We start from the raw sequence: 13,796 nt of genomic DNA on the forward strand, positions 1-13,796 counted from the left end.
ATTCAGGGAGATGGGGCAAAGGCAGAACAGGCTGGAGGGGCTAAATGGCCGGCCTCCTGTTTCTATGTTTGAGGTGCAATTGTAGAATATCACGGGCCTGGTGTGGCATTCACATCCTGCACAGGTATATAAATGTAGCTTAACTGACATATGATCACTGGTGTTCACGGAACCATATCACAGAAAGTCGGTGCTTTCAGAGGAAGGGGGTGGGAGAGAAAAGAAACAGCTCTTTTTGTTTGAGGGTGTTTAGAATTCATGTCGATTGCTAATCAGGTATTTCCCTGTGTGCTACATGCAAACTCCAAAACCGGTTAAAACCACAGCCCTAAAGTAGGTCGCCTTCACACCAACGTGGAATCCGTGTGGGGAAAAAAATTGGCTTGTTTTACAGTAATGAACAACGGTTCAACCAGACTGCTTCTACCTCTGTTTCTGGTATCGAGTGTGGTAATTCTGGTGGCAGCTGGTTTCTCCTTGGTTGTTGAGGTTCTTGGAATATTGTGAAATAAAACACTTTGTTTGCTGTTTAGGTTATCGGAGTAAAGCTGACGGGACATTTGTCAGGGTGGACTTCTCCAAAAGATGTCATCTTGAAAGTGGCTGGCATTTTGACGGTTAAAGGGGGCACTGGTGCAATAGTAGAATATCACGGGCCGGGCGTGGAGTCCATATCCTGCACAGGTACATAAGATAGAGCTCAACTGTAATGCAAGATCACTCTAGGCAATCGTAATGGTATGTTTACGATATTGCTTTCCCTTCCTACAATTTACAGGCTGTTAAAACTCCACTTTATCCTCGCCTAATAACTGCCCTAGTTTACCTTGTCTTCTGCCCTATTTTTATTTCAACCTTGCACAGTCTGGCTGTGGCTCTTCGGCTTACATGCGTTTAAAAAAAATAAAATATTGTTTTGATCCTTGTGCTGCACTGTGCTAGCTGATAGCGGAGATACTGTAATCAATGTTCCTATTAAGTTGCGCAGCGGACAGGAGTTCCTGCACAGGACGGTCACCGGCTTTTGAATGGAAAAGCCACGCGGGTGCAGAAATTTGAATGGGCCGTGCAGACAAAAAAAAAATTAGTCACCATTGACTAATTACTCTCGGTATCCCTAAGTAAGAGGGAAAAATCAGCCAGGGATCCTGTTGCTCATCGCAATCCATTGCCCCCTGCAGGAGCTGAGTGTGTGTGCGGTGATGGGTTTGGGTGAGTGATAACGCCCTCCCGTGGTCCATTCGGCAACTAACCTTCCCTGTCACGCATGGATAATGGCCACTTGGGTGAGATACCATAGGGTTACTACCTCCTGGGCACATACTCCAGCTAGGCAGCAATGCTTGCAAGAGACAAAGGAAGAAAATTAAAGCGGAGGGAAGGCTAATTGTGATACCTGCAATGTCACACACGTTGGGAACAGGGAGACAATCTTCTATCAGGGTGGGGAAGGGCATATTGGGTGCTAAATCCCCATGGCTTCTTGTGCATCTTTAAGTGGCCAATTGAGCAGCAGAGGCCTATGGTAAAGGCGCCATGCTGTGTAACGCTAATCTACACCGACCAGAAGGACCCTGGTTTGATTGGCGTGAATTTTTTTATGGCAAATATAATGGCACGTGGAATTAATGAGAATGTGGCTAGAAAGATGGGTAGAGGACACACATTTCAGATTTTTTTTCTTTGTTCATGGGATGTGGGCGTCGCTGGCAAGACCAGCATTTATTGCCAAGTGCCCTTGAAAAGATGGTGGTGAGCCGCCGCCTTGAACCGTTGCAGTCTGTGTGGTGAAGGTACTCCCACAGTGCTGTTAGGGAGGGAGTTCCAGGATTTTGACCCAGTGACTGAAGGAACAGCCGATATATTTCCAAGTCAGGATGGTGTGTGACTTGGAGGGGAACTTGGAGGTGGTGGTGTTCCCATGCGCCTGCTGCCCTTGTCCTTCTAGGTGGAAGAGGTCGCGGGTTTGGGAGGTGCTGCCGGAGAAGCCTTGGCGAGTTGCTGCAGTGCAGCTTGTAGATGGTACACACTGCAGCCACGGTACGCCGGTGGTGGAGGGAGTGAATATTTAAGGTGGTGGATGGGGTGCCAATCAAGTGGGCTGCTTTGTCCTGGATGGTGTCGAGCTTCTTGAGTGTTGTTGGAGCTGCACTCATCCAGGCAAGTGGAAAGTATTCCATCACACTCCTTACTTGTGCCTTGTAGATGGTGGAAAGATGATCAAGAAAATAATTAAATTGAAGGGGAACTTAGAAAAAGTTTCTTTACATGGAGGGAGGTTGGAATGTGGAATCCAATTCTGTAAACCATTGTTGAAGCAAAGCCCATATGTGCTTTTAAGAAGGAACTATTATTATGTAGACAGGATACAACATCCTTTTCACAATAAGGTAAATGACCAGTTAATCTGATTTTGGTGATGGCGGTTAATGGAAAGATTTTGGCCAGGGTACCAGGAGAGCTGTAATGTTTTCTTGAACCACAAGAACAGGCAAACGGGGCCTCAGATTAACATATTATCCAGCAGATAGAAGCTATGCCATGGCAGCACTCCCTCAGTAAAGGACTGGAATGTTGGCCAAGATTATGAGACTCAAAACCGTTACCTTCTGATCAAGTGGCATGCAAGCCCATCAATAAAATTGGGAGTACTGTGCCCTATCAAACTAATTATGATCTCGCCTTCATGGTTATTTAATATCCTCCCAGTTCCTGCAGATTTTGTTTACTGTCTCCCAGCAGCTGCTGGTTTTTGTTACTAGAGGACGCTGGTAGATTTATGGTGCTACCTGAGCAAAAACAGGAAATTCCAGTTTGAGCTATAATTGAACCGCTTTCCCCTTCCAGGCATGGCGACTATCTGCAACATGGGTGCCGAGATTGGTGCAACCACTTCAATTTTCCCCTACAATTCCAGGATGAAGACATACATGGACAAGACCGGCAGAGAAGGTGGGTCCAAGGAGAATGGGTAACTTGCTTTCTGTTTGGGGAAAAAAAAATCGCATCCCAAGGGTAGATGAGATTTTATTCGATAGAATTTCAAAGTGTGTTTCAAAATAAACAAGTGATGGAACATGAGTTATGAGGGGAGACTGGTGAAAGCGTGAAAAAAAGATCGCATGGATGAACTACAGAATTTGTTCATCCCTGTTTGGTATAAAAATGAAACAAAAAAGGTGACTCAACCATGGCTAACGAGGGAAATTAGGGATAGCATAAGATCCAAGGAGAGGACATATAACTTGGCCAGAAAAAGCAGCAAACCTGAGGATTGGGAGCAGTTTAGGATTCAGTGAAGGAGGACAAAGGGATTAATTAAGAGGGGGAAAATAGATTGAGAGTAAGCTTGCAGGGAACATAAAAACTGACTGTAAAAGCTTCTATAGGTATGTGAAGAGAAAAAGATTGGTGAAGTCAAGCATAAGTCCCTTGCAATCAGAATCAGGGGAACTTATAATGGGGAACAAAGAAATGGCAGACCAATTAAATACATACTTTGGTTCTGTCTTCATAAAGGAGGACACAAATAACCTCCCAGAGATGTCGGGGAACATGGGGTCTAATGAGAGGGAGGAACTGAAAGAAATCAGTATTTGTAGGGAAATGGTGTTAGGGAAATTGATGGGATTGAGGGCCGATAAATCCCCAGGGCCTGATAATCCACATCCTAGGGTACTTAAGGAAGTGGCCCTAGAAATAGTAGATGCATTGTTGGTCATCTTCCAAAATTCTATAGACTCTGGAACAGTTTACATGGATTGGAGGATAGCTAATGTAACCCCACTATTTAAAAAAGGTGGTAGAGAGAAAACAGGGAATTATAGACCGGTAAGTCTGACATCAGTAGTGGGGAAAATGCTAGAGTCCATTATAAAAGATGTAATAGCAGGGCACTTGGAAAACAGTGACAGAATCGGACAAAGCTAACATGGATTTACAAAAGGTAAATCATGCTTGACTAATCTACTGGAATTTTTTGAGGATGTAACTGGTAGAATAGATAAGGGAGAACCAGTGGATGTGGTGTATTTGGACTTTCAGAAGGCTTTCGATAAGGTCCCGCATAAGAGATTAGTGGGTAAAGTTAAAGCACATGGGATTGGGGGTAAGGTACTGTCTTGGATAGAGAACTGGTTGGCAGACAGGAAGCCAAGAGTTGGAATAAACTGGTCTTTTTTTGAGTGGCAGGCAGTGACTAGTGGGGTACCGCAGGGATCGGTGCTAGGACCCCAGCTATTCACAATATATATAAATGATGATCTAGATGTAATATCTCCAAGTTTGCAGACGACACAAAGCTGGGTGGGCGTGTGTGCTGTGAGGAGGATGCCGAGAAACTCCAGTATGATTTGGACAGGTTGGGTGATTGGGCAGATGCATGGCAAATGCAGTATAATGTGGATAATGTGAGGTTATCCACTTTGGTGGCAAAAACAGGAAGACAGATTATTATCTGAACAGCAATAGATTGGGAGAAGGGGAAGTGCAACGCGACCTGGGTGTCCTTCTGCACCAGTTGCTGAAGGTAAGCATGCAGGTGCAGCAGGCGGTTAAGAAGGCAAATTGTATGTTGGCTTTCATAGCGAGAGGATTCGAGTACAGGAGCAAGGATGTCTTGCTGCAGTTGTACAGGGCCTTGGTGAGACCACATCTTGAGTATTGTGTGCAGTTTTGGTCGCCTTATCTGAGGAAGGATGTTCTTGCCATGGAAGGAGTGCAACGAAGATTCACCAGACTGATACCTGGGGTGGCAGGAATGACGTATGAAGAGAGATTGGGTCGATTAGGCTTATATTCGCTAGAGTTTAGAAGAATGAGAGGGGATCTCATTGAAACTTATAAAATTCTAACAGGACTAGACAGACTAGATGCAGGAAGGATGTTCCTGATGGCGGGGGAGTCCAGAACCAGGGGTCACAGTCTAAGGATAAGGGGTAAGCCATTTAGGACTGAGATGAGGAGGAATTTCTTCACCCAGAGAGTGGTGAACCTGTGGAATTCTCTTCCACAGAAGGCAGTTGAGGCCAATTCATTAAATATATTCAAGAAGGAGTTGGATATATTTCTTAAGGCTAAAGGGATCAAGGGATATGGGGAGAAAGCAGGGACAGGGTACTGAGTTTGGATGATCAGCCATGATCTCATTAAATGGCGGAACAGGCTCGAGGGGCCGAATGGCCTACTCCTGCTCCTATTTTATATGTTTCTATTAATATTAAATGTCTTGTAGAAATATATAGGCTATATTAAAACCAATGTTAAATCCAAATTATGTCTGCAAAGCCAGAACAAGGCTGAAAAAGCTGGACGGTCAGTATGTCAGAAGGAGCTTCTTTATGGAAGCGATGGAATGGCCTTCTGAGCAATGTTCCCTGTAGGCTTGCTGCACTATGTTCTGCGTGGCCTGTTTCTTTCAATGTGCAGTCCCTTTAAATTTCTGCGCATGCGTGGGATTTCCAATGTAAAAGCTTGTGAGCGAACTGCGCAGGAACTTGCAGATCACTGCGCTGACGCACACACTCTCAGCTTGGAGGGGGACATTGCTTCTGAGTACGAGCAGGCGAAAACCTTCATCCATTCAAGATTTGTGATGGGGAGGAGGAAGCTTGTTCCCTCAATGAATGCACTAAGTTGTGGCAATGGCCCACCTCCTCTCTATTTATCCTGTGCTCACATTGGTGTGATGGAGATATTCTCTCATAATTAAAGGCCATTAAGTCTTCAAGGTACAGCTCTGTTGACGATTCTGTTGTTAAATTCACCGCCCAGTGTGGACAAAGTAATAATGCTTCAGGTTTGGGTCTTGGCCTGTGCTGTGCTAGCTGACCGAAGCCTAGTGCAACAGTCGGGGTGCTGTAGTTGGCCTCGGTGTGGGCTGAGGTGGATTGCTATCATTTTGACTGTGTTAATTCAGTGCCCTCATACTGTTGACCTCAGCAACTCCTCCAAGCACATTTCTGTGCTGCCCATTCTCCATCCTCCCCTATTAAGACAGGGAGAGACCAGTATTCCTTAATTGTTAGTGCGCTCCACACATTGTTCCACCCTGCCATCTACTGAGATGAACCGAATCTGTTGTGCACGCGCACACTTTTAGGAAACATGAAAATAATTGTCTAAACCTGCTTCTATCAGGCAGGAATCAGCAATGAGTTACAGCTTCAGTTTTGTTCTTGGCTTTCGGATTACCTCCATAATTGAGCCTAAATCTAGGAATCATAGAATGGCTTCCTTCTGTGCTGTAACCATTCAGTCTGTGCCGGCTCTCTGCAAGAGCACTTCAGCTACTCCCACTCCCCCGCCCTTTCCTCGTAGCCCTGCAAAAAAATGTTTCCTTCAGTTACTTATCCAATTCCCTTTTGAAAGCCATGATGGTATCTGCCTCCGCCACCCTTTCAGGCAGTGCATTCCAGATCCTAACCACTCGCTGCGTAAAAAAGTTTTCCTCATGCTGCCTTTGGTGCTTCTGCCAGTCACCTTAAATCTGTGTCCTCCTTTCAAGCCTAAGCTTCTCCAGTCTTTCCTTGGAATTCTGATCGTTCGCCGCCATTTCGCCTTTGAAACTGACCACCGCAACTTCAGGATTTAGCGCACGTGCGGCCCAACGTGGAAATCCTGAAGTTGTGGTCTGTCATTCACTGCTCCTCCACAGGCTGCGCTGTGCACCCTGCCGCCCCCACCTCTCTGTCCTCGGCCTCTTACACTGTTTCAACAAAGCTCAACATAAGTTCAAGGAACAGCACCTCATCTTTCGATTTAGGCACTTTACAGCCTTCTGGACTCAAAATCGAGTTCCACAATTTCAGATCATAACATCTGCCCCCATTTTTTTTCCAGACAGCAGATATTGATGATTCTGCCATTCCCATTTACACCTCTCCTAGACCCATCTTTTGTTTCTTTACTTGTCCCATTACCATCTCCTTTTGCCTTGCACCATCATCCCTTTTGTCATTTAATCTCTCCTGCCTTCCATCCTATCACAGACCTTCTCTTTTGTTCTTTCCTCCTGTACCCCCTTTCCCTGCCCCTGTACGTGCGTCTGCTGCCCTTGTCCTTCTAAGTGGTAGAGGTCACGGGTTTGGAAGGTGCTGTTGAAAGAGCTTTGGCGAGTTGCTGCAGTGCATCTTGTAGATGGTACACACTGCAGCCACAGTGTGCCGGTGGTGGAGGGAGTGAATGTTGAAGGTGGTGGATGGAGTGCCAATCAAGCGGGCTGCTTTATCCCGAATGGTGTCGAGCTTCTTGAGTGTTGTTGAAGTTGCACTCATCCAGGCAAGTGGAGAGTATTCCATCACACTCCTGACTTGTGCCTTGTAGATGGTGGAAAGGCTTTCCACCATCTACAAGGCACAAGTCAGGAGTGTGATGGAATACTCTCCACTTGCCTGGATGAGTGCAGCTCCAACAACACTCAAGAAGCTCGACACCATTCGGGATAAAGCAGCCCGCTTGATTGGCACTCCATCCACCACCTTCAACATTCACTCCCTCCACCACCGGCGCACTGTGGCTGCAGTGTGTACCACCTACAAGATGCACTGCAGCAACTCGCCAAAGCTCCTTCAACAGCACCTTCCAAACCCGCGACCTCTACCACTTAGAAGGACAAGGGCAGCAGACGCATGGGAACATCACCACCTACAAGTTCCCCTCCAAGCCACACACCATCCTGACTTGGACCTGTATTGCTGTTCCTTCACTGTCGCTGGGCCAAAATCCTGGAACTCCCTTCCTAACAGCATTGTGGGTGTACCTACACCATATGGACTGCAGCAGTTCAAGAAGGTGGCTCACCACCATCTTCTCGAGGGCAATTAGGGATGGGCACTAAATGCAGGCCTAGCCAGCCAGCGACGCCCACATCCCATCAATGAATTAAAAAAAAACTTGTTACATCTCTAACTTTTTCCAGCTCTGATGAAAGGTCATCAACCTGAAACGTTGACTGTTTCTCTCTCTCTACTGATGCTGCCTGACCTGCTGAGCATGTCCAGCAATTTCTGTTTTTATTAACAGTTTTAAAGGCAGTGCAGAGAATAGCCATAGGCTGATCCCTAGAGTGGAAGATCTGAGTTATAAAGAAAGACTGAAGAAGCTTAGGCTTTTCAGCCTTGAAAGGAGGCATCTGAGAGATGATCTAGAGATATCCAAGATTGCAAATAGCATAGAAATGGTAAAGTCTGAAAACGATTTTAAATTAAATTAGACCTGGAGCCGGAGCTGCAACTGCAAGATGCTGAGCTGCCATTGTAATCAGAAAATAGGACAGGGGAACATAGGTTCAAACTAGTAAAAGGTAAATTTAGTACTGATCTCAGAGTTTTTCCCTTCTGTGATCAGCAGACGGAATGGACTCCTGGATAGAACCAGTTGGATGCTGTTCCAGGAGAGATGGAGTGTTATGCAGGAGCAGGTCTTTCAAGGTTTTTTGTTTCTTTCACAATTTTCAGAGATCGCTGCCCTTGCCGACGAGTTCCAAGACCTGCTGGTTCCCGACGAGGGCTGTGAGTACGATCAGCTGATTGAAATCAACCTCAGTGAGGTAAGGCAGCCTCGACAGCATCTGGTGGTAGTTTCCAGTCAAAACCTCATCGCGCCCACGTTGTTCTAAAACTGGATTCAGCCCTCCTTCAGCTTATTTCATGAGTAATTCACAAAGAAAGCAAGACTTGCATTTATATAACACAACCTCAGGATGTCCCAAAGTGCCCAACCAATGAAGTACAGTTGAAGTATAGTCACTGTTGTGATGTAGGGAAATGCAGCAGCCATTTTGAACACACAGCAAAGTCCCACAAACAGCAATGAGATAAATGACCAGATAATCTCTTTTTTAGTGATGGTCAGTTACATAGAAACATAGAAGATAGGAGCAGGAGTAGGCCATTCGGCCCCTCGAGTGTACTCTGCCATTCAATGAGATCATGGCTGATCATCCAAACTCAGTACCCTGTCCCTGCTTTCTCCCCATATCCCTTGATCCCTTCAGCCTTAAGAAATATATCTAACTCCTTCTTGAATATATTTAATGAATTGGCCTCAACTGCTTTCTGTGGTAGAGAATTCCACAGGTTCACCACTCTGGGTGAAGAAATTCCTCCTCATCTCTGTCCTAAATGGCTTACCCCTTATCCTTAGACTGTGACCCCTGGTTCTGGACTCCCCGACCATCGGGAACATCCTTCCTGCATCTAGTCTGTCCAGTCCTGTTAGAATTTTATAAGTTTCAATGAGATCCCCTCTTATTCTTCTAAACTCCAGCGAGTATAAGCCCAGTTCAGGGATAAATGTTGGCCAGTACTCTGGCGAGAACACCCCTGCTCTTCCATGGGATCTTTCAGGCCCACCAGAGAGGGCTAGCGTGGCATTCAAAAGACGGCACCTCCAACAGTGCCGCGCTCCCTCAGTACTGCGCTGGGAATGTCGGCCTAGATTGTGTTAAAGCCTCGAGTGCGGATTGAACCCACGACCTTCTGACCTGAAGGCGAGAGTGCTACCAACTGAGCCAAGGCTGGCAGCCACCATGTTGTCTTTATTGTACGGTGCCGTGGCTTCCTCTGCCAATTGCTGCCTGTCATTTTGGGGCAAGCAACTGCAAAGGTAAAAGCCATTAGTCCATCAATTTAACGGTAACGCAACCTGTGTTTGTTGGCGTGCTTTTATACACACACACACAGTTGTTTATCAGAAATAACAACAAAAAATGCTGGCAACACTCAGCAGGCCAGGCAGCATCCATGGAGAGAGAAACCGAGTTAAGGTGTCAGGCCACCATTTATTGCCCTGAGAAAGTGATGGTGGGCCTTGTTCATGAACCGCTATTCTTTGTAACACTTTGATACATCTGAGTGGCTTGCGAGCCTACTTGGGCGAACAGTTAAGAGCCAACCGCATTGGTGTGGGATTGGAGTCACATTTAGGCCCAGACCAGGTATGGGCGGCAGGTTTTCTTCCCTCGAGAACATTATTGAACCAGTTGGGTTTTTGCACCAATCTGGTACCTTCACGGTCAATTTTACTGATGCCAGCTTTTTATTTCTAAACTGAAATCAGGTTCTCAAACTGCCCGGAATCATCAAATCTTACGGCACAGAAGGAGGCCATTCGGCTCGTCGTGCCTGTGCCCTGCTGGGATTTGAATTCTCGTTCCCTGGATTACTAGTCCAGGCCGATGGATTACTAGTCCAGACCGATGGATTACCAGTCCAGTTGATAGCCTTGGCAATAGGGGGCACTTCATTGAGCGTCCGCCCACCTGTATTGAGGTAAAATTAAGATGGCTGCTTCTGATGGCTGTCCAGTAACACCTGCTGCAGACACTTGGATGGCAGGTGAAGCGCGATTGGGTGTGACCCAGACCTTCAACAAGAGCTGCTGGCTCTCCCCGTCTGGGCTGACGTGAGGAATTATTGCCATTTCTTCATTACATTACAACAGTGACTACACTTCAAAAAAGTACTTTGTTGGCTGTAAAAGGCTTTGGGGACGTCCTGAGGTTGCGAAAGGCGCTATGTAAAAACAAGTTTGTCTTTTTATTTATTTGGTTGAGGTAGTGGAGGACAGCTGGCAACCACGGTACAAGGCTCCAGTTTGAGATGCTGCCTTTGGAAATGGTGACAATTGTGGATTTATCTTAATTCAGCATTTTTTCGTATGTCAGAGCCTAATGCAGTTTGTTTGTGTAGCTGTTTGAATAGACTGTTGTATTGACCTGCTGCATTCCTGGTCTTATTGATCCACTTAAAATTGTACTGGTCCCAGTCCAGTGAACTAATGCTAATTTCAACCTGTATAATTTTTGATTTATTTGCAAAAAATTATTTAGATTAATTTTTTTGTGACTTGGGACCCAATTTGCATATTGAGAAACTGATTTATCGCTCCTTTCCCTGCTTGCGTTCCAAGCAGGCGGGGTGAATTGATGTTGTTCCCAGTTCCACAGAACAATGTCTGTATTCTCAATCAGTCCAGCACACACCAATCCCACAGGAGCGCCGAGCGCCTAACAGTGTGCGTTGATCCAGCAAGCTGCAAACAGCCTCATTAATAGCTTCACAGAATTCTGCATTTTTTCCCCTCCTCCTCTTGAAAATCAGCAGTTTGTTGGCAAGTGTGAGAGTTTCAGCATTACTTCTCTGGCCTGTTGATTCATGCCTCTGAGCTCCAGCTTTTCCTTTGTTGGACCTGGTATGCTCTGTGCGACAATGCAATATTACACTAAAAGTAACACCGACAAACAGGAAATGCTGGAAATACTGGTCCACCCCCATCTGAAAATACGGGGCAACCTTTTGGGTAGAGACCTCGTGTGTCATGGTTTTTTCCTTTTTCTGATGCTGACAAACCTGTGCGCTGCCAGCATTTTTATTTGGCAGGAATCTAAGCTCTAAGTCCACTTATGAAGAGCAAACTCTTTGATGCCTGAATTGGTAATTGTGGAATTGAGCCATGCGGAATAGGAAAGTCCCCCAGGTTTGCTTCTCGGCCAGGGTGGCAGTAGGGTAAGATGCAATTGGCTTCAGCCTCCCTCTACCGCCACCCACCACCCCCAAACCATGTAGGAGGGATAAGGTTGATTAAGGTTCCTGCTTTTGATCATTATCCAGTGACCTGCATGTCAGGACAGGATTGAAAAAGAAAGACTTGCATTTCTATAGCGCCTTTCACGACCTCGGGACGTCCCAAAGCAATTTACAGCCAATGAAGCACTTCTGAAGTGTGGTCACTGTTGTAATGGAGGAAACACGGTTGCCAATTTATGCACAGCAAGCTCCCACAAACAGCAATGTGACAATGCCCAGATAATCTGTTTTTAGTGATGTTGATTGAGGGATAAATATTGGCCAGGACACCAGGGATAACTCCCCCTGCTCTTCTTCGAAATAGTGCCATGGGATCTTTTACATCCACCTGAGAGAGCAGAGGGGCCTCGGTTTAACGTCTCATCCAAAAGACGGCACCTCCGACAGTGCAGCACTCCCTCAGCATTGCACTGGGAGTGCCGGCCTAGATTTTTGTGCTCCAGTGGGACTTGAACCCATGAGCTTTTAACTCGGAGACATGAGTGCTACCCACTGAGCCAGGGCCGACATGCCTCTGAACTGATTGGTTTCGGCTCTGATGTCCTCCCATGATTGAATCATGGACACTCACTGCCTCCACCACCGGGGGCCACTAAGTTAAATTGTAGTCCTTTACTGCTCGGCTGAAATCTGCTAACTTAGCACAGACTGGGGTTGAGCCGTGAATCTTCTGGGTCCTATGGCTCCGGTCTACATCCCTCAGTGGCTTTACCTTTTAGGTGAGTTCTGTGACAGTATTTATACTAATTCTTTGTAATGCTCCACAATGGTTACTGTGGAACGTGTCTGTCTGGCTTTCAACAAACCCCCCTCACGAAAGGAAGTATGTTGGTTGAGAGAAATTTTTGTGTAGTGCCACGGGATATTTCACATCGACCTGAGCCACTGGTACAGGCCGAGAAGTCCTCAGGAAGGTTGGCACCTCTGTCAGTGCAGCATTCCCTCAGTCCAGGTGATAATTCAGTACCCAACTTCTGGACTGAGGCATGAACCCACAATCTTCTGACCGCAAAGCAAGAATCGTACAAACTGAGCCAAAGTGTGGCATTATGCATTGAATTAAATGGTTACAGATAAAATAAACCCAGAATATTACTTCAAAGTATGCCAGGAAAATAAGACCAGAGCACATATGTAGAAATGTTCGAGAGGTAAATTTAGCTCAAATTAATATATTTACCCAGAGAGTGACAAATGTTTGGAGTAATCTACCAGGCAAAGTAATAGAGGCAACAAAATACAATTGGATGCCATGATGGAACAGTTAATGTGCTGGAGTGGGGAGAGCTTTGATGGGCTAAATTAACCTTTCCCATTTCTGAAATAAAAACAGAAAATACTGGAAATACTCACCAGGTCAGTCCCCATCTGGACAGGTTGTTCTGTTTTGGGGAGCAAACACCCCCGACTGACCTGCGTATTTCCCGCATTTTCTGTTTTTATTTCAGATTTCCAGAATTTGTAGGGTTTTTTTTCCCCCCATTCCTGACTTTTGTCTTGTCTTGGTTGAGTCGGCATGTGCAGTCTGGCCGTACTCCGCCAACTTTTGGCCAGGACACCGGGGATAACTCCCCATCTCTTCTGCGAAATAGTGCCATGGGATCTTTTACGTTCCCCTGAGAGCGCAGACGGGGCCTCGGTTTAATGTATCATCCGAAAGATGGGTCCTTGTACTTTGCAAACTAACCTTTCTTTCACTACCTTGCTGGAATGTGCTTATTTTCTTTTGTTTCAGCTTAAACCACATATTAATGGACCTTTCACCCCTGACCTTGCACATTCAGTGTCAGAGGTCGGGGCAGTGGCAGAGAAGAGCGGTTGGCCTCTTGATATCCGAGTTGGTACGTGACAGAAACTTTCAATTTAAGCAGCTCTGTTTTGCTTTGCCAACTAGGCGTGGATTAATATACAGTGACCCTTGAGATAGCAGCTAAGGAATCATCCCAGGGTATCCCTCTAATTTTATGGACTATGTGCTGTGGGTTGATGGGGATAGGTGTGTTCAGATTTGTTTTTTGTTTTTGTCCATAGCTGCCCCTATGACTAAGGTAAAGTCCCTGAGCCATACAGACGGAAGATCCCAGGCGCTGAGTTACCCAACCTCAACTGGGGCAGCAACAAGGGCACGAAAATTGGCCAGAGTGCCCTTAGGATCGGGAAGAGAATCATCCAGGGTTCCTGCTCCTGATAGCTGTTTAGCGACTCCTA

The 13,796-nt window shown here is 46.1% G+C and overlaps 1 protein-coding gene across 1 annotated transcript in view; it reads left to right on the forward strand.

Moving 5' to 3' along the window:
- Positions 1–13,796, forward strand: part of aco2 (aconitase 2, mitochondrial) — a 71,178-nt gene that overhangs the window by 26,075 nt on the left and 31,307 nt on the right. The window contains exons 6-9 of the mRNA XM_085969539.1: positions 534–684; positions 2,848–2,952; positions 8,457–8,548; positions 13,324–13,429. Coding sequence (XP_085825665.1) covers positions 534–684; positions 2,848–2,952; positions 8,457–8,548; positions 13,324–13,429 — 454 coding nt within the window. The remainder of the gene's footprint in view (positions 1–533; positions 685–2,847; positions 2,953–8,456; positions 8,549–13,323; positions 13,430–13,796) is intronic.

This window comes from Somniosus microcephalus, chromosome 28, assembly GCF_052327205.1.
Source record: "Somniosus microcephalus isolate GS21.2 chromosome 28, FLI_Smic_1.0, whole genome shotgun sequence".
Taxonomy (NCBI): domain Eukaryota; kingdom Metazoa; phylum Chordata; class Chondrichthyes; order Squaliformes; family Somniosidae; genus Somniosus; species Somniosus microcephalus.